Source organism: Rhinolophus sinicus, chromosome 15 (assembly GCF_057876585.1).
Source record: "Rhinolophus sinicus isolate RSI-liver-muscle chromosome 15, RSI-T2T, whole genome shotgun sequence".
Classification (NCBI taxonomy): Eukaryota; Metazoa; Chordata; class Mammalia; order Chiroptera; family Rhinolophidae; genus Rhinolophus; species Rhinolophus sinicus.
Window position 1 is genome coordinate 77495604 of NC_142515.1, and position 20999 is coordinate 77516602.

At 49.8% G+C, this 20999-nt stretch overlaps 1 protein-coding gene across 4 annotated transcripts in view; it reads left to right on the top strand.

Annotated features, from left to right (window-relative positions):
- FBN3 (fibrillin 3) overlaps positions 1 to 20999 on the top strand; it is a 59548-nt gene that overhangs the window by 17806 nt on the left and 20743 nt on the right. For all 4 annotated transcript variants that reach the window (XM_088792333.1, XM_074337717.2, XM_088792335.1 and 1 more), the window contains exons 24-42: positions 401 to 625; positions 752 to 877; positions 1235 to 1363; positions 2310 to 2435; positions 3419 to 3544; positions 3699 to 3821; positions 3986 to 4111; positions 5074 to 5199; positions 6852 to 6974; positions 7152 to 7274; positions 7789 to 7914; positions 7995 to 8117; positions 8784 to 8906; positions 9481 to 9642; positions 10760 to 10828; positions 12152 to 12277; positions 17009 to 17134; positions 17523 to 17672; positions 19939 to 20010. In XM_088792333.1, coding sequence (XP_088648459.1) covers positions 401 to 625; positions 752 to 877; positions 1235 to 1363; positions 2310 to 2435; positions 3419 to 3544; positions 3699 to 3821; positions 3986 to 4111; positions 5074 to 5199; positions 6852 to 6974; positions 7152 to 7274; positions 7789 to 7914; positions 7995 to 8117; positions 8784 to 8906; positions 9481 to 9642; positions 10760 to 10828; positions 12152 to 12277; positions 17009 to 17134; positions 17523 to 17672; positions 19939 to 20010 — 2430 coding nt within the window. The remainder of the gene's footprint in view (positions 1 to 400; positions 626 to 751; positions 878 to 1234; positions 1364 to 2309; positions 2436 to 3418; positions 3545 to 3698; positions 3822 to 3985; positions 4112 to 5073; positions 5200 to 6851; positions 6975 to 7151; positions 7275 to 7788; positions 7915 to 7994; positions 8118 to 8783; positions 8907 to 9480; positions 9643 to 10759; positions 10829 to 12151; positions 12278 to 17008; positions 17135 to 17522; positions 17673 to 19938; positions 20011 to 20999) is intronic.

A 20999-nucleotide genomic window follows, 5' to 3' on the forward strand; every position in this document is an offset into this window, starting at 1 on the left:
ACACCCAGACTCTGGAGCCACGTGGCTTAGTTTGAACCCGGCTCTACCTTTTACTAACTGTAAGGCCTTGGGCAATCTACCTAACCCTTCTGTGCCTCAGTTCTCTTGCCTGTAAAATGGGTATGGTAATATTTTCATCTTGGTGTTCTTTTGAGGATTAAATGGATTGATGAGTTTAGAACAGTGTCCATCACAAAGCAAGCACCCTAGCAGTGAGTTATTATTATTAAAAATGTAACCATTAAGTGACATCAAATCTCATTGTGAGAGGTCACCCCCCTTTTACTCTTCCTGTCGGGGAAGAAATTTTCAGACGGGTGCTACCGATTGAGGCTGTACCTCCCTTCGGGCGATGGGCACAGTGTGGCCGGGTGGGACCCAATGACTGTCCCTCGTGCAGATGTGCGTCTGGAGCTGTGTTTCCTGCGCTGGGATGAGGACGACTGTGGAGCTGCCCTGCCTGGCAAATACCGGATGGATGTGTGCTGCTGCTCCGTGGGGGCCGCATGGGGGGCTGCATGTGAGGCATGCCCAGAGCCCGAGTCCCCAGCATTTGCCAGCCTGTGTCCCCGGGGGCTGGGCTTTGCCAGCAGGGACTTCCTGTCAGGCCAGCCCTTCTTTAAAGGTGCGTTTGGGCACAGGGAGCGGAGGATGGGGAGGGGCCGCAGCACGGGCAAAGGCCAGGAGGTGGGAAAGCTCAGGAGGTGAGACATCCGTCAGCTTGATGACAGCCAATGCTCCCGCACCCTAGATGTAAATGAGTGCAAAGCCTTCCCTGGCCTCTGTACACATGGCACCTGCCGCAATACCGTGGGCAGCTTCCGCTGCGCCTGTGCTGGGGGCTTCACCCTGGACGCCCAGGAAAGGAACTGCACAGGTACGTGCCTACCACTGCCTCTTTGGGAGGGGAGCGCCTGCAAGGATGGGGACTACAAATTGGATGTGGAGTCAAGGCCTGTGTGTTTAAGCGCCTTTGTCATGCCTGCCTGCCTGCTGTGTGACCAGTACAAGTCATCATGCTCTCTGGGCCTCAGAGACCTTGAAGATAAAACAAGGGGCTGGCAAAGGTGACCTCCAGAGGCCTCCAGGCAAGGTGGAAATTCCTGCTGTCATCTGGTGTGCAGTCATGGCACCCTCATTCCCCTGCTCAGTTCAGTTCGGCAACTTGGGGTTCCTGGGCAGTCCTGCATATCTGCAGATATGGAGGCCCAGCCTGCACTGCCTGTCTCCCCAGACATTGACGAGTGCCGCATCTCCCCTGACCTCTGTGGCCAGGGTGCCTGTGTTAATACCCCGGGCAGCTTCGAGTGTGAGTGTTTCCATGGCTACGAGAGTGGCTTCATGCTGATGAAGAACTGCATGGGTAGGTGGCTGACCTGGGCAGGGCAATGCCCTGTGGGGCTTGGGGCTGAGTGAAGGGATGGTGGGACGTTACTGTGATGGGTACAGGTGGAGGGGCAGGTGTGGGGAGAGTTGTGATCCAGCTGGGTCACAGTGAGTACAGACAACATGGGGCATCGTCCCCAAAGGACATCTGGTCTGGAGTGCGGAATTGAGGCCTGGGGACTGAGAGTCCAGTGAATTCTCCCCAGGTGGGTGTAGCAAGAGAAGATGAGAGGGCCTGGGCGAGGGGAGACTCTTGTCCCCTCCCTTCACTTTTTCATGTGCTTCTACTCGGGAACTACAGAGAATTTTCTCAGGCTTATGATCTAATGCAGAGACAGGTGTTAATAAAATAAATTGCCAGAGAAATGCAAAATGGCCACTGTTAGAATCACTTGAAAGGGCCACTGGGGGATGTGTCCCATTTGTGGGGCTTGAGGTTGTGGCTAAGAGAGTGAGAGTAAATGGGGTGAAGAGGGACCGAAAAAGGCCTGGAGAAAGCAGCATATGCAGAGGCCCCAGGTGGACTTGAGGGACAGAAAGAGGCACGTGAGACTGGAGTGTGAGGAAGCTGGTGAGGTGGGCGGCGAGGTCCCTGCTCCCCGCGCTGATGCCTGGCGGGGCTGGGCCTTGCCTCCCTGCCGTGTCCTCCAGGAGGGTTTCTCAAAGCCTCCTTCAGTGACTCCAGGAGTGTCAGCCTCGTGGTCCTGATTCTCCTGAGAATCCCAGCTTCCCTCCCCATCTGACGTGCTGCTTCTCCCAGCTCAAACTCCACTTCCCCAGGTCATCAGTGCCCCAAACCGCCAGGCTTTCCTGGTTCCGCTGGGGTGATGGGGCCGGGATGCCACGGGGATAGGCTTCGAGAGCCACATCATGCCCTCTTGTGCCCTCATCTTCATGCCAACTGTGTCCTTCCACACTCCCAGACGTGGATGAGTGTGCACGGGACCCACTGCTGTGTCGGGGAGGCACCTGCACCAACACGGATGGGAGCTACACATGTCAGTGCCCCCCTGGACATGCACTGACGACCAAGGGCACTGCCTGTGAAGGTGAGCGTGCAACCAGCTGTGTGAGTGGGGGAGCCAGTGTGAGTGGTAAGAGTGAGGTACATAATGGGTGTGTGTATGTGTGTGTGTGTGTCTCTGAATATGTACTTACGTGTGAGTGTGCATGTGTATCAGTACATCTATATGTGTGTGTATGCACGTGTCTGTCAGTGTGTCTTTGAGTGTGCACATGTGTCAGTGAGTCTGTGTGAGTGTGCACGTGTGTATCAGCGTGTCTTTGTGTTAGTGGTTGCACGCATAAGATAGTGGGAGTGTGTATTTGTGTGTGTGTGTCTGAATGTGAAAGTGGAAAGCAAGTGTGCAAGTATGAGTCAATGTATGTCTGTGAAGTGTGACTGCATGTGTGTGAGATAGAGGGAGTGTGTATTTGTGTGTGACCATGCAAATGTGTGAGTGTGTATCTGTGAATGTATCTATACAAGTAACTGTTTGCATGTGAGTGTTTGAGTGTGTAAGTGTGTCTACACAGGTGACATTCTCATGTGAGTGCAAGCAAGGGTTTTGAGCCTACATTAGTGTGCATGAGAATGTGGATATCTGGGTGTGTATTCACACAAGGGCGAGTATGTTTGCCGAGAGTGGGTATGAGGTGTGTTTGTGAGTCTGTGTGAGTGGGCACATGGGTGTAAGTGTGTGTCTACTGACGGTGATTGTGTTTATACGTGAGTGGGTGTGTTTGTGTGAGAGCCTATGTGAACGTGCAAGCGGGGTGTGTCTGGGTGTGCATGTGTGTCTACCTAGGGGGAGTGTGTGAATGTGCGCGGGTGTGAATGTGTATCTGGGTGTGGACTCGCACCTACAGGGGTGTGTGGGTGCCTGCAGCACGAGCACATCGTCATGCATGTGTGTCCGAGTGTCTCAGGGTCGTGCAGATGGCCGAGGGGCACAGCCCATTGCTCTTTGCTCAGGCCCCCCCCACCATCTGTGCACGCTGGGTCCCAGCCAGCCATGCGCTCCCCCCACAGACATCGACGAGTGCTCCCTGAGTGACGGCCTGTGTCCCCGTGGCCAGTGTGTCAACGTCATTGGCTCCTTCCAGTGCTCCTGCCACACTGGCTTCCAGAGCACACCTGACCGCCGGGGCTGCGTGGGTGAGACTGCGCCCACCTGCCGCACGTGGGCGTCACCCCGCCAGCCCCTGACCCCAACCTCAACCTCCTGACCTCAGCTCCAGCTCCCAAATCAGCCCCATGCTTGACCCTGTCCCTCAGCCCTACCCCTCGCCCTCTGCCCTGCCCACTGCAGACACCAACGAATGTCTCACTGGGAACGGTGGGTGTGAGGGGCACTGCGTTAACACTGAGGGCAGCTACCGGTGCAGCTGTGGACATGGCTACTCACTGATGCCGGACGGGAGGGCATGTGCAGGTGCGTGGGCACAACCCCCTCCCACTCCCACAGGGGAGCCAACCTGGCCCGGCCCTGACAGAGCCAGCCAGACATGGAACAGGCCACTGATCCTGTGGGAGGGTCCCTGGGGGCCCCCTCCATCCCTGCCTGCCTGAAGCTTGGCCTCCATCCTGCTCCCCCAGATGTGAATGAGTGTGAAGAGAACCCGGACATCTGTGATGGTGGCCAGTGCACCAATGTGCCAGGGGGTCACCACTGTTTGTGCTATGATGGCTTCATGGCCACGCTGGACATGAGGACATGTGTTGGTAAGGAGCTGGAACTGAGAGGTGCTGTCAGAACACACATAGCAGGACTCCCTCACCTTACAGAAGGTGGCAGACCAGGTCCCATCCCCGTCACAAGCAGGCAAGGGAGAGCAGGCTTTGCAGCAGTGCTAGGCGGTCTGCTTGTGGCCACCAGTACCTTGAGTCCGCGCCAAAGTCCATGGGACGGTATTTACAGCAGCAGAGGCCTCCGAACCTTGCTCCTTAGAAGTACATTTGGTGAACCCTGTATACCAGATGCACACCAGAGGCTCGCGGCCTGTTCCCAGGGCCATAATTTACAATCACCACTGACCAGGGGGTTGTATGCAAAGGATGGTGAGCCAGGTGGAAAGATACTCAGAACTGTGTTCTCTGAGCCCTGCGTGGGGACCTGGGCTGTTTGTGCTGCGATTACCATCCTCTCCTGGCTGTAGGTCATCACTGGGGAGCAGTGTGTACTGGGTGCCCCATGGGGACAGAGCTGAGGGCCAAGTGGGGAATTTCCAGGAGGTCAAAATGTAATTCCCTCCCAAGAAGAGGTGCCCAGCCCCGGGCAGCTTAAAGAGTTCCAGATCCCAGGAGTCTTTAGGAAACACTTAAGAAAAGGGCCTTGGGACCAAAAAAATGTAGGGAATGCTGCCTATTTCATACCATTCTTGCAGCTCCACATTGGCCTAAAGCCTCTGAAAAGGTCTGCGGGAGCAAATCTGGTTGGCTTTGTTTAACTCAGTGTTCTCTAAATGTATTTGGCCATAAAACCCTTTGTGGGATGCATGCCCAGTATGTGCTGTAAAACACTGACGTGACACTCTCAGCTGCCCGATGGTGGGACCAGAGGGAGCTCCTCCCCCCACCCCCCAGAGACAGGCAAAGAGAACACAGAGCACGCGCATGGCAGGGCACTCAGCAGTGCTGGTGCAGCCCCTCCACCCTCACATACTTCCTCTCCTGTCATACCGCAGACGTGAACGAGTGTGACCTGAACCCACACATCTGCCTCCACGGGGACTGTGAGAACACAAAGGGTTCCTTTGTCTGCCACTGCCAGCCGGGTTATGTCGTCAGGAAGGGGGCTACGGGTTGCTCCGGTGAGCTGGGAGTCGGCTGCACAAGGGAAGGTCTCTGAGGGGCCAGCTCAGGGGTCGTGGGGTCTGCCTCATCCCTCAAGGCAGAGCACGCCACACTTCCTTCTTAGAGGTCTCCACAGGTGGGGCTTGTGCTCGTGTTCCAGCAGGAACAGGATCCAGTCGGGTGCCCCTGAGATTCTCCTTAGCCAACAGCTCAGTGGGAGAGTCCTGGAGTGTCCACAGCAGCCTTCCCGGAGCATGCGAGCCGGATGCTTTTCAGTGCTCAGAGAGCCCAACATGTCAGCATTGCAACAATCATTGTTTTAGCTTCCTAGGCTGCCATCACCAATTACCACAGACCTGGTAGCTCAGAACTAACGAAATGTATTCTCTCTCTAGAGCAGGGGTGTCCGAACTGCAGCCCGCAGGCCAACTGTGGCCCGCAATCCATTTTTTATTGGCCCGCAGCAAATTCCAAAAATATATTTAGTTTACTTAAATAAACCAGGTGAAGCAATACGTACTTCACCTCAAGTGAGTGGCCCGGCTGTTTGTGTATTTTACCGCATATGGCCCTTGATGAAAAACGTTGAAAAAAGTTGGACACCACTGCTCTAGAGCAACAGTTCTGGAGGCCAGAAGACTGAAATCAAGGTGTCAGTGGGGTTGTACCTTCTTAGGGGCTCAGAGGGAGAATCTGTCCCACGCCTTTCTCCTGGCTTCTGGTGGTGGCCATGACTTCTTGGTGTCCTTTGGCTTGTAAATGCATCACTCTAATCTCTGCGTCCATCAGCACATGGCATTCTCCTCTGTCTGTCTCTGAATTTTCCACTTTTTAAAGGACACCCGTCATTGGATTAGGGCCCACTATCATCCAGGATGACCTCACCTTAACCTGGATACATCTACAAAGACCCTATTTCCAAATAAGGTCCCATTCTCAGGTTCCGAAAGTTAGGACTTGATCGTATCTTTTGGGGGACACACATCTACTGTTACAATTATGCAATTATTTTAACACATACCAGAATCAAACATTACGTAACAGAGCATCAGATCCATGACTTCTTAGAGACGGTTGGTGTTGACATAAGATTTTCTTGTAAAATACCTTTACATAAGTAAAAATGGGAGGCAGTGTAAAGAAATGTTCAGTAACTAGTGGTTCTCTTAGGTGGTGTATGAACATTGCCAGTTATAAGGGTGATGCAAAATTGGCTGAGGATTGGAAATGCTGGTTTAGAAGGATATCCTGCTTTAAGAGGGTGCATGTACATTGGGACAGTTACTCTTTTTTAAAATTTATTTTTCAGTTACAGTTGAGATACACAATTGTATTAGTTTCAGATGTAGGCGAGTTACTCTAAGCATCTGCCTTAAGTCATGCTGCCATTTCAGACCATTTCTGAGGGCTGCTGGGAATCATGCCTGTTGGGTTTTTGGGTTTTCCTCTTGGGCTCTGGGTGAAGGTGGAAACGCCCGGAGTGGTGGCGACATATCTGGCTCAGCCCTCCCCTCAGGAGGCCCTTACTCTTTCCACTACTGCTATACTGAGTCTCCCCACTCTGCACTCGAAGCCCTATTTCTATGAGACCCAGGCCTTGTGGGGGTGCTGTGTCCTCCTCCCCTCTCCTGGTTCTGCTCATCCTGTGACTGGGTCCCTCTTCTCTCAGATGTGGACGAATGTGAGCTTGGGGGACACAGCTGTGACAGACACGCCTCCTGCCTCAACATCCCCGGGAGTTTCAGCTGCAGGTGCCAGCCAGGCTGGGTGGGGGATGGCTTCGAATGCCATGGTAAGTGCCTGGGGACAGGAGGTGTGGGCAGAGCAGCTGAGGTAGGTGGGAGGTAGGGCTGGGGGGAAAGGGTTCAGGGGTGCCCTTGGGGCCTGTCAGGGCCAAGACTGGAGGGTCTGCCTCCCGCATCCCCCCAATGCATACACTCGTGGGGGCTCTGGGCCCTGTCTCCTGCAGACCTGGACGAATGCACCTTCCAGGAGCACCAGTGCAGCCCGAGCGCCAACTGCCTTAATGCCCCTGGCTCATACCACTGTGCCTGTCACCCGGGCTTTGCTGGGGATGGCTTCTTCTGTGAAGGTGAGATTGGGGAGGGGTGGGAGAGCAGGAGGGGCCTAAGAGGGACAGCCTTGGGGACTGGGCTCTGAGGTGGCCATCGTGGCCAGTTGGTTTCCTGACTCACACTGACCCAGTCCTGTCTCCATGGGTGCTGGGGAGGACATGCCTGTAGCTGGCGGGGCTGCAGGCCAGGCCTGGTCACCAGGGCAGCCTTCCCTGCTGGAGTCTGAATGCATGGTACCTTGTGGAAGTGGGGAGCAGGGACACCTACTTACTTCTCAGTGGGCCTCCGCCCTGGATCCTGAGTGTCTAGGTCCCCCGCCTGCCCCTGGCGGAGGCCCCAGGAACCAGTCCCCTGCCTGCTGGCTCCCTGGTGCCGACTTGGTCACCTGCTTACCAAGTGGGAGTTCTGAGTTCCCAACGCTACTAGCACCTTATGTGACAGTGAAGGGTTCGAGTGACCAAGGCCATCTGCCTGCCCTGCACGGGTCTTAGCTAGCTGGCTCCCAGCCATCTGCCTCTCGGGGCCCCTCAGACAGGGACGAATGTGCAGAGGACGTGGACCTCTGTGAGAACGGGCAGTGCCTTAATGCCCCCGGCGGGTACCGCTGCGAATGCGAGATGGGCTTCAACCCCGCAGAGGACCAGCGCACCTGCCAGGGTAAGGCCTGGGGTGGCCGGGGTGAGGACAGAGCCGGTGGGTCCCTGCAGGCAGGGCGGCCTGACCTGGCATCTCCACAGACGTGGATGAGTGCATTCTGGGAAACCTCTGTGTGTTCGGGAGCTGTGAGAACCTGCCTGGAATGTTCCGCTGCATCTGTGATGAGGGTTTTGAGCTGGACCGCAGTGGTGGCAACTGCACAGGTGTGGGGTCAGCAGGGTGGGGGCCGGGGGGATGCAGGAGTGGGGCTGGGAGGGGCACAGTTTGCTTTCTCACTGCCCCCAGGTTTCTTCTCGCATGCGCTCTCCCGGGGTGGGCCTTGTCTGATTGATTGATCCCCGTTCTCATTAACCCACATTGTTGCCTGTCATCCATGAATTAATGCAGTAAATTAATGAATGAAGGCGTATTAGCTCTACCACAGCCGTCCAAATGGTATCCCGCCTGTGTGTTTAAAATGGGAGTTGGCAAAATTTCTCAGTAAAGGGTCAGATAGCAAGTATTTTTGATTCTGAGCCATACAATCTGTCACAGCTATTCCACTCTGCTGTTGTAGCTCGAAAGCAGATGCAGGTGATATGAAATTGAATGGGCTTGTACCAATAAAACTTTATTCACACAAACAAGCAGGGGGCTGGATCTGGCCCACAGATGGTCATCTGCCAATGCCTGGTTTGACAGCATGTTCTAAATGTTGGTTATGGGGCGGGACAGACCCTGGAGGCTGCTGTCCCCTTGGCTTCCTTCCCAGGGGAGGACATGGCTTGCAGCCTGGTCCCCAACATCCAGTGATTTCGTTTCCCGAGAGGAAGGTGGGAGGGACGTGGGGCAAGGGAAGGGCTCCTGCTGATGGTGCCGCCACCCCGCAGATGTCAATGAGTGTGCAGACCCGGTGAACTGCATCAATGGCCTGTGCGTCAACACCCCCGGCAGCTACCTTTGCAACTGCCCCCAGGATTTTGAGCTGAACCCCAGCAGGGTGGGCTGTGTGGGTGAGTATGCACTCAGCTCCGGCTGGGGTTCTGGAGTTCGTGAGCTGGATGGGACTATATCCTGGTAACTGTGGCCTGTCAACCTGTTCAAATCTACCTGCTCCTGACAAACAATACCTTTGTTGGCTCCCCAGTTGCCTGTTGAGATACAGCCTTCTGCTGTAGACACACACACACAGACACAGACACACACACAGACACACTTCTTGATTTTCCTTGTTCAGAAACACCCATCACATATACACACACGCACACACACGTGCATGCATGCACAGAGGCCCACACACACGCACAGAGACATACACAGTCACACACACATGCAGTTACACACAGTTATCCAAACACAGAGACGCATGGAGTTGAACACACAGTTACACAGCCACACACAGAGACATATAGTTACACACACAATTACACATGAGCACACCGTTGCACACACAGAGACACACACAGTCACAGTTACACACTCACAGGCACATACACACACATGCACAGTCACACACACAGAGGTGCAAACACACATGTGCACCATTTCTTCTCTGCCATTTGCTAACCATCCCTTCTGCCTGTTCAGACACCCGGGTTGGAAACTGTTTCCTGGACACACACGACCGAGGGGATGGTGGCATTTCCTGCAGTGCTGAGATCGGGGTTGGCGTCACCCGAGCATCGTGCTGTTGCTCTCTGGGCCGGGCCTGGGGCAACCCTTGTGAGCTGTGCCCGATGGCCAACACCAGTGAGTCCTAGGGGCTGGGGAACAGGCGAGCACTGTGGCTTAAGCCACAGACGCCTACTAGTCCCAGTCTGGGCCTCTCTGGGGCTTAGGGGGTCATCTCTGCTAAGGGAGGGACACTGGGAACCAGAGAGGGCGGGGGCTTGCTCTGGGTCACACAGTGTATTCTCGGAAGTTCATTGTCTGGGCCTCTCTCCAAGGTGTCTTTCTGCCATCCCTGCAAATTCTTCTCTGTGTACTTATATTCACTCAATCAGTCAAACAAATATTAAGGGTTCCTCTGTGCCCTTTGCTAGGGTCTGGGTACCCAGCAAAGGTCAAGCCTTTGTTGTTGGGCACCTGTACACTGTACACTGCCTGTCACCTGTAAAACAACAGCCCCAGGACTGAGAGTTGAGCTATTGTTTGAGACACAGTGATGGCTCAGGAGAAAGCCTGGAGAGGAAGGGGTAAAGGAAGGCTTCCCAAGGCAGGAGGCTTGAATGAGGTTTTGAAGGACGAATAGGAGTTTTCTACGCAGAGTAGAGGGAAGGGTGTGCAATGCAGGGGAACAACACATGCAAAGGCCTCAGGTATGAACAGGAAGGCACCTGTTCACCTATTCAGGTGTGTGTGTGTGTGTGTGTGTGTGTGTGTGTGTGTGTGTGAGAAAGAGAGACAGAGGGAGACAGAGAGAGAGAGAGAGAGAGAGAGAGAGAGAGAGAGAGAGAGAGAGAGAGAGAGAGATGCAGGGAGGGAGGGTGGGAGAGAGGCCAGGATATTCCTTTCATGGGAGAAACCTGAGATCACTCTAAGGTCTCGTTTTGAACCAAAAGGAATTAGGAATTCCTCCTCCCCACCCCCAGCTACTACCACACGATCCATCTTCATATGTTGAATTAAACACATGTTTACACACACATACATGCACACACACACAAGTGCAGATACTGGACCCCCCAGGATTGGCCAGTGTGTCCTGGCCCCAAGCGGTTGAGGAGGTAAGGATGTAGTTGGTGTAGTAAAGGACTGCAGGACCTACTCCTGAGCTCTTCTTAGGGTCCTCCCCTCCCCTGCCTCCACTGGCCTTTGCCAAAGTGCACTGCCCCACACCCTTCACAAGAGCCTGTTTCCCTTGCAGCTGAGTACAGAACCTTGTGCCCAGGTGGCGAGGGTTTCCGGCCCAACCCCATCACTGTCATTCTGGAAGGTGAGTTCCTGGCAGACCATCCATCACACACCCACCAATTGACCTTTATTTCATCACTCCCTCACCAAAGTGCAGAGTTGGGCAGTTCTGGGGAGGCCCAGATCCTCCTGCCTAGAGGCCAGACAGTGAGGCCAAACTGTGCTTTTAGTTTGTGGTGAATGTTTTGTCTTTCTTTCAGCCATCTTTTCTTTCACCTGTTGATTTATCCATCCATCCATCCATCCATCCATCCATCCATCCATCCATCCATCCATCTATCCTTCCTTTTATTCATCCCCCATTCACCTATCTATCCATCTATCCATCCATCCTCCATCTATATATCCATTCCCCATGCATCCGTCATCTTTCCTTCTTTCCATCCATCCATCTATATATATACATTCATACACTCATTTACCATCCATACATGTATTCATACACTCATCTACCATCCATCCATTCATCCATCTACTCACTTACCTACCCACCCAGCCATTCGTCCATCCATCCACCCATCCATCCACTCATTCATCTTTTTGTCCATTGATTCATTTGCTTATTCACCCATCTACTTTTCATATCCATCCATCCATCCATCTGTTCGTCCATCCACTCATTTACCTATCCATCCATTCATCTATCCATTCATCTCTACATCCATCTACCCAGTCATCTATCCATCCATCCATCCATCCATCCATCCATCCATCCATCCATCCACTCATCTACCCATCATACATTCATTCATTTACTAACCAATCCATCCATTTACTCATCCATCTTCTCTATTGACCCACTTGCTTCTTCACTCATCCATTACTTTTTATATCTATCCATCCACTTATTTACCTATCCAGCTACCCATCCATTCATTTCCCATCCATTTATTTCCCATCCATCCATCCATCCATCCATCCACTCATCTATTTCTTATCCATTCACACTCTTACTTATTCACTCATCCACTACTTTTCTTATCTATCCACCTACCCACCCATCCATTCATGCATCCATGCGTACATCTGTACATCTATACATCCTTTCATCCAATGATGAGATTGGAGAATTCCATTGAGAGGAAACTATGTGATGGATGGATGGATGGATGGGATAAAGGAAAAAGGGATGAATTCAGGGTGACACTGACACAAGAGAGTCTGGGTGTGGCCTCCAGGATAGGCCCTGGACTGAACCCTCCAAATATCTAACAGCTTCCAGGTATTCCTGAAGAAGCAAGACTGGCTCCTCTAGGACCCTAGGGAGCCCAGGGCAGGGCATGGGTGTCCTTGAGTCCTCTGCTTGGGTTTAGTTTCCAAGTATGGCCTTCTCACTTCCTCACAGACATTGACGAGTGCCAGGAACTGCCAGGGCTGTGCCAGGGGGGTGACTGTGTCAACACTTTCGGCAGCTTTCAATGCGAGTGCCCCCCTGGCTACCACCTGCATGAGGACAGCCGCATCTGCGAGGGTAAGCCTGGACCCTCCCTGGCCACCCTGCCTTCCCTCCCAGCCTCACCTCCTCCTGCTCAGGTACTGGGGTCTGAAATGCCCCTAAGAGCCTGCTCACCCGCCTTGCTGCCTGAGGCCCATTGGAAGGGTGGGGAAAGCTTCAACGCATGCCCTAGTCTACACTCTGCTTTGCTGCCTTCTCCCAGTCACCTGACCATCAACCTACCCACTCAGAAATGACCTGGCTTTGCTACAGCAGTCATGCCCTTCCTCATTCGGACAAAAGCTGACCAAGGCCCAGAGCCAAAACTGGGAAGGGAAAGGCACAGAAGGAATGGGCCCACCTTTCCTTCAAGCATTACTTCACTTGTCTTCTTGTTGTTCTCATTTGAGCATCATAGAAATGACCAACAGTTTACTGGTATCTGTGACTCTGTGTCACCACTGTTGTGAGCATCCTCATTTGTCATTCATTCATGACAACAGCCCCATGAGGGAGATATTCCCATTATGATCCCATTTTTCAGATGTAACAACCAGGGCTTAAGGAGGTTAAGTGACTTTTTGAGAGGCACCAGCTAATAAGTAATGGAAACTGGCTTTGAACCCCGCTGTTCTCATCCCTGAGCCTGAACTCTTTAATGCAGTGTACGGAATTCATTCATTCATTTGTTCATTCATGCATTAATCCATTCTTTTTCATTCAACAAAATTAGCTGAGCACCTACATCCAAACAGACTCTAACAAGAGCTCACAAGGACAGCGTATCTTTTGCTCTGAGCAGCACTGTTTCAAAACTTAAAGAAATGGTGAAGGAAGGGAGAGATTTAAGATCGAAAGCGATTTCCTCTGTACATGGATATGGGAGCTGTCAATCCAGAATCAGAACCCAAAATGCTTGAAAAATATCTCATTCCTCCCATTCTCCCCCTTCCCATAGAATATTAACAGAAAATAGAGACAATTGCCATCAATAAGTAATGGCGGTGTGCCAAGTTTCTTGGCTGTCACAGGGTGGGGAGACTAACCTGAATGTTGACCTTGGACATACTTGTAGGGACAGTTTGTTCCCTTGAAGGCTGCAGTCCTTGCAGCCCTTCCCAGCAGCCAGACTCAAGGGCCCGATACTATGAAGTCCCCTGGCTTGGTTTAATGCTCTGCCATCACTATCTTCTTCATATAATTTCAACAATGAAGCCCTGGTTTTCAGGTTGCACTGAGCAAATTCTGTAGCCCGTCCTTGTTGAATAGTTTGTCTCACTTCTGGAATCACTGGGTCATATAGGAATTCTATGTGTGACTTTTTGAGGAACTGCCAAACTGTTTTCCACAGTAGCTGCACCATTTTCATTCCCACCATCAATGTATGACGGTTCTGGTTGCTCCACATCCTCACCAACATTTTTTCCCCATTGTTTAAAGTTATACCATCCTAGTGGGTGTGAAGTAGTATCTCACCACAATTTTAATTTGCATTTCCCTAATGACGAATGAGGTTGAGCATTTTTTCATGTGTTTATTAACCATTTGCATATCTTTGTTGGAGAAATGTTTATTTCAGTTTTTTGCCCTTTTTTAAAATTTTTATTTATTTATTTTAAAAGATTTTATTGGGGAAGGGGAACAGGACTTTATTGGGGAACAGTGTGTACTTCCAGGCTTTTTTTCCAAGTCAAGTTGTTGTCCTTTCAATCTCAGTTGTGGAGGGTGCCATTCAGCTTCAAGTTGTTGTCCTTTCAATCTTAGTTGTGGAGGGCGCAGCTCAGCTCCAGGTCCCATTGCCGTTGCTAGTTGCAGGGGGCACAGCCCACCATCCCTTGCGGGAGTTGAACCGGCAACCTTGTGGTTGAGAGGACGCATTCCAACCAACGGAGCCATTTTGCCCATTTTTAAATTGGGTTGTTTGTCTTTTTGTTGTTGAGTTGCGAGAGTTCTTTACATATTCTGGATATAAGACTTGTCAGATATATGATTTGCAAATAATTCTCCCATCCTGTGGTTGTCTTTTCACTTTCTTAATAGTGTTCATTGATACTCGCAAGTTTTAATTTTGATGAAGTCCAATTTATCTGGTTTGTGTTTGTTTTTGTTTTTTTAGCTTGTGCTTTTGGTGTCATACCTAAGAATCCGCTGCCAAATCATTAAGATTTACACCTATGTTTTCTTTTAAGAGTTTTGTAGTTTTAGCTTTTACCTTTAGGTCTTCTATCAATTTTGAGTTTTTGTTTTGTATATGGTATGAGGTAGGGGTCCAACTTTATTCTTTTGCATGTGAAAATCCAATTGTCCCAGTGCCATTTGTTGAAGAGAATCTTCTTTTCCCATCGAATAGACTTGTCAGAAATCAATTGACTGTAGATGTATGAGTTTGTTTCTGGACTCTAAATTCTAACCCCTTGATTTATCGGTCTATCCTTATGCTAGGACCACACTGTTTTAGTTACTGTAGCATTGTAAGTTTTGCAATTGGGAAGTGTGAATCCTCCAGCTTTGTTTTTCTCGTTCCAAGATTGTTTTGGCTATTTGGCCTCCCTTGCAATTCCAAATTAATTTTAGAATCAGCTTTTCCAATTCTGAAAAACAAAACAAAGAAGTCATTAGGATTTTGAGAGGAGTAATTACACTGAAACTGTAAATCGCTTTGGGGAGTACTGGCATCTCAAAAATAAGTCTTCTAATCTGTTATACAGGGTCTCTTTCCATTTATATAGGTCTTCTCAATTTTTTTCTGTAATATTTTATAGTTTTCAGTGTGTATCTTTCACCTTTTTTGTTAAATTTATTGGTAATATATAGAAATACAAGTGATATTTGTGAGTTGATGTCATATCCTGCAAGTATGCTGACCTCATTTATTAGCTCCAATAATTTGTATTTTATGGATTCTTTAGGATTTCCTATGGATCAAATCCCCTGATTGTTTTAAGTTTTGGCTAGATTCCAGAATCCTGCAAAAGTTGATTTTGTCTTTTTTTTTGCCAGCTCAATAGTTGTTTTTGTTGAGAAATGGAGCCCTGACGTTCCCTACTCTGTCATTTTTCATTGACGTCACTTCTAGCATGCTAATATTCTGACACCTGTTTTTGTACAGCCCACTAAGAATACTTTTTACATTTTTTTAAACGGATCAAAAAATCAAAAGAAGAATATATTGTGACACATGAAATTCACATTTCAGTGTCCATAAATCAAGTTTTATTGGCATACAGCCCATCTGTTGACCTATTGTCTATGAATGCTTTTACACTATAATGGCAGAGTGAGTAGCTATGTCAGAGACCATGGTTTTGAGCATGAAACTGAAAATAATTTACTATGTGCCCTTTACAGAAAAAGTTTCCTGCCTCTGGGCTAGACGATTGATCAGATTCAGAGTCAACTTTTTTTTTCAAGTGCTAACCTAAAAGTAAAAGGCCTTTCAAAGTGAGAGGCAACAAGCCTTTACTTGAAATTTTTTAAAAAGAATAGCTATTCAAGGAGCACTGATTCAAGCAAAAACCCAAATAGTGTTCTGTTTGGGAGACAAAGGCAAGGGGTATTGATGAGAAAGGGAAGGGGAACAATTACATCAATAGAAAGAAGGCGGGCCGGCCCAGTGGCTCAGGCAGTTAGAGCTCCGTGCTCCTAACTCCGAAGGCTGCCGGTTTGATTCCCACATGGGCCAGTGGGCTCTCAACCACAAGGTTGCCTGTTCAATTCCTCAAGTCCCGCAAGGGATGGTGGGCTCTGCCCCCTGCAACTAAGATTGAACACGGCACCTTGAGTTGCCTCCCGGATGGCTCAGTTGTTGGTTGGAGCGCGGGCTCTCAACCACACAAGGTTGCCAGTTCAATTCCTCGACTCCCAACTAAAATTGAATAGGACACCTTGAGCTGAGCTGCCGCTGAGCTCCTGGATGGCTCAGTTGGTTGGAGCATGTCCTCTCAACCACAAGGTTGCCGGTTCAACTCCCGCAAGGGATGGTGGGCTGCGCCCCCTGCAACTAGCAACGGCAACTGGACCTGGAGCTGAGCTGTGCCCTCCACAACTAAGATTGAAAGGACAACAACTTGAAGCTGAATGGCACCCTCCACAACTGAGATCAAAAGGACAACAACTTGACTTGGAAAAAAGTCCTGAAGTACATACTGTTCCCCAATAAAGTCCTGTACCCCTCCCCCCCAAAAAAAAATAGAAAGAAGGCATTTCTATTGGTGCAGGTAAGCTAACAATGTTTTTAATATTCAGTCTATAGTTATCAGTCCAGGAGTCATCATATCTGCTTTCTTGTTATCTTTGCAAACAGTTGTTTAGGGCACAAAGTTGCGTTAGGCCCAGTCCAAAGGTTATTTTGCCCTGTTTTAACATCCAAAAGTTTGAGGCACCAAACGAGCAAGGCAGTTCCTCTGGGATGGTAGCTCCAACTTTTAAAGTGGCTTCATTTATATTATTCTTTTGACACAAGGATACATTTTTCATAGGGCTCTTGCTTCCTATCACATCACATTAGGAAGCCCGTGGTTGCCCCACTCTTGGTCATAATATAATTACTGCATGGGCTCAGGTCATATTTTTTCTTAATAGAAGTGGGATCATAGTAAACTTTTTTTTTTCACGTAGCACCATGTCGTATCTTTCCATGTCACTAAAATGTCCGCATTTTAAGCTAATCTTGACACCAAACTCAAGCCCATGTGAGGTGACTCCACCAGACCTGGGGTGGGAGGTTATCCAGACAGTTCCTCGATGCCGTCCCTCCCTCCCCTACAGACATTGACGAATGCTCCACACACTCGGGCATCTGTGGCCCCGGTACCTGCTACAACACCCTGGGGAACTACACGTGTGTCTGCCCTGCGGAGTACCTGCCAGTGAATGGTGGCAACAACTGCATGGGTATGGAGTATGATGATGGGAGACTGGCTGTTGTGAAAGCATCACGTGGGTGTGGAAGAAACTTCTGGGAGTCTCCAAGCCTTGGAAGAGTGTGGAGAGACGTGTTTGGGGGAGGAGAGAGAAGACAGTGCATGTATTTGAGATGCTGGGATGCTGCAATTAATAAGGCTGCAGGGCTCAGGGGCCCAGAGCTGTCAGGAATAGTTGTCCAGGTTGTGCACTGCCCAAAAAAGGCTAAAAAGTGAATATCACTTTCAAGTGTGCTGGGGTAGAGATATCAAGCCAGTAATTTTCAAATGGATTCGTGAATGAGTTCTGATTTGTCTGGCCCTCTCTTCCTCTGACTTGGGTGTCTCTTACTACACTTTTCTCCCCAACCCAACTGCAGACATGAGGAAGAGCGTCTGCTTCCGGCATTATAATGGCACATGTCGGAATGAACTGGCTTTTAACGTAACCCGGAAGATGTGCTGCTGCTCCTACAACATCGGCCAGGCCTGGAATAGACCCTGCCAAGCCTGCCCCACTCCTGCCAGTCGTGAGTGCTCTTCCCCCACCTTCTTTAAGCTTGGTGCTTTTAGTAATGTTTAAGGAGGCACACCCCACTTTGGACTCCCTGATTAGTCTACGTTGTTCTTATGAGAGCTAAAGAATTTAAGTTATGTCCCAATGTATGGAAATCAATATTTTTTGGGTGGGCAAGACATCCTTCTTTCCATGTCACAGATTTGGGGAATTCAGGATGGATTAGTGAGACTTTCATTTGTGGTAAAAGTTCTTGAAGACTCACAGACTATTTGGAGGGGTCAGTGAATGTCTGGAGCCAGGTCATAAAGCACAACTGGTTATAGCAACCAGGAGAAGCTCTGGGGAGGATTGCTGAAAATGTTGGTCAGGATGAAGAGGGCTGTTCCAGGCAGGGAATAGCATGAGCAAAGGCCTGGAGGCAGGACTAAGCAGTAGATCATTTTGGCAGCTGAGACAAGGCCTATTAGAATAACCTAGCAGCCAGCCCACGTATCAGAAAGAGCTGCAGGAAGGAAGCAGTGATTAGAAGGGGGCAATTAGAGGGTTATAGTTATATTAGTACTATTGACTAAATTTTTATGTTTGCCCAAAATTCATATGTTGAAACACTAACCCGTGGTGGTGTTTGGAGGTGGGGCCTTTGGGAGGTCATTAGTTCATGCAGGTAGAGTCCTCATGAATGGGATTAGTGCTCTTATAAGAAGAGACACGAGAGATTTTCTCTGTCATGTGAGGACACAACAAGAAGGTGTCCATCTGCAAATCAGGAAGAGAGCCCTCACCAGACACTGAATATGCTGGTGCCTTGATCTGGGACTTCTAGCCTCCAGAACTGTGGGAAATCAATGTTGGTTGTTTAAGCCACCTAGTCTATGGTATTTTGTTATAGCACCCCAGACTGAGACAATTTGTTCTTAAGGCTGCAGTAACAAGTTAGCCGACCACATACTTGGTGGCTTAAAGAACCCAGAAAGTCAGAAATCAAAGTGTTGGCAGGGCCACACTCCCTCCAGAGGCTCAGAGAAAATTCTTCCTTGCCTATTCCAGCATTTGGTTACTCCAGGTGTCTCTGTTAACTTGACCTGTAGCTGTATCACCCTGACCTCTGCCTTATCTCACATGGCTTCTCCCTGAGTCTCTGTATGTCTCTCCTTATAAGGACACCAATTATTGCATTTAGTGCCGACCTCAGTCCTGGACAACCTCATCTTAACTTGATTACATCTGCGAAGACCCTATTTCCAAGAAAGGTCCCATTCAGAGGTTGTGAGTGGACATAAACTTGGAGTAGGGGTCATTGTTCAACCCAATGGAGTGAAATGGGTAGCCGTCATTACTGGGCATTCTGGGTACTGCTGGGCCCTGTTCTGGGTTCCAGGGGTCAAGAATAAGGCATAAGTGTGCAGTCTGGAAGATGCAAAGGGCCAATTCTGACCACAAGACTGTCAAGACAGATCAAATGTCACCCACCGGTTGTGTGCTGGGACTTAGGTACCTGCCTGGCCAGATCTTACGCACCTGAGTCTGAGGTGCAAGTATAATAACACAAGGCAGATGTTCACACCAGCAAAACAGCTGCTGAGATTGGTCCGTTCTCATCATGATGCAGGCAGAAGAGTGAGGGCCAGGGCAGGGACCTAGGGACAGGTGGCAAGGTGGCATTGCCCAAATGCCTGTCCATCAGGTGGGTCCAGGGTCATGTACCCTTCCTGGGAATTGAGATTGGGCAGGATCTTGGTGTCAGCAGTGGGATGTAATTAGAGAGTGAATTACCTTGGAGGTGTTCTTAACCCATGGGTGGTGCCGTCAGCTGTCTGGGGTCAGAGTGGCAGGTCAGGGGGAGCTTAAGGAACTCTTCCTTCCCTGTGGACTGCCCTGAGTCCTCAAGGTTGAAATGGGCTATGCTAGGGAACAGCAAAGGAAATAGCCTGTGCAAAGCTGTGGTGGCCTGACAGAGCAGGGCATATCTGGATGTGTAATGACATCACTGTCACGGGAGGGCAGGAGACACTGTGGGCGGCAGGGTGGGGCCAGGAGGTACAAACTGAAGGGTGTGTTTTATGGTGAGGACATTGGGGTGTGGTTGGCGGTGCTCAGGCAGGGAAAAGATGAGGGAGGTCAAAGTTGGGGGAGGGAGAGATTAGTTACTAAAGGCCAAATGAGGGCTGGGCTCCAGGGGTAGAGGAAGTGATGGGGGTTTGGGAAGAGAACGGGGAGGGGGTGTCCTCCCAGGGAGCCTTTGGTCTTGCATCCCCACCCTGTTCTCCTTTGCCCAGTTGCCTACCAGGTCCTGTGCGGAAACCAGGTCCCCGGCTTCATTATTGACATTCATACAGGGAAGCCCCTCGGTGAGTGGCCCTGCCCTCCAGCCCATAGCTCCAGGTCTCTGTCCCGTGAGTCCTGACTGCTCCCTTCCCCTCCCCTACAGTTCTTTCCCTTTCACCCTCCCCCACTCCATGCCCCCCTGCATTTCCAGACCCCCAGGCCAGGCCAGGAATCCTGCCCTCAAATTTAAGAAAAACAGCAATAGGAGTATTTTTATTATTGTTCATTTTTAAAACTTCTGATAAAATAACACATAAAATATACCATTTTAACCATTCTTAAATGTTAGTTCAGTGGCATGAATTAAGTACATTCACATTGTTGCGGAACCATCACCACCATCTATCTCTAGAACTTTCTCATCTTCCCAAACTGACACTCTGTCCCCATAAAACACTCACTCCCAACCCACCTCCCCCAGCCCCCGACCCCACCATCTACTTCCTGTCTCTATGAATCTGACTCCTCTGGGGATGTCATATGAGCGGAATCACACAGTGTTTGTCCTTCTGTGTCTAGCTTATTTCACTGAGCATCATGTCCCCAAGGTTCATCCAGGTTGCAGCTCTGTCACAGTAAGAACACTTCCTTTTTAAGTTAAATGAGGTTTTGTACAAGGTATTAACCTACATGCCAAATTTCAGCTGTGTGGTGTTTAATTGTGAGCCCATTTCCAGCGGTTTTCACCCCATGGATGTATTTTCCTTATTTTAAACAATTGGAACATGGCAGATAAGTTCTACTTCCCTTCCAGTCACCACCTCAAATCTAAGTCCCCTTCACACTCTCTTAGTGTTCCCATGCTTTATGCCCGGAGTATTTCTTTCTAGTTCTTTCTTTCTTTCTTTTTTTTAAATGAGTTTATGTTTATTTATTTATTTTTTAAAATTAAAGTTTATTGGGGTGACAGTTGCCAGCAAAGTTACATAGATTTCAGGTGTACAACTCTGCACCACATTATCTAGTTCTTTCTTCATGCATTTAAATACACACAGACGTTTCCCATTGAAAA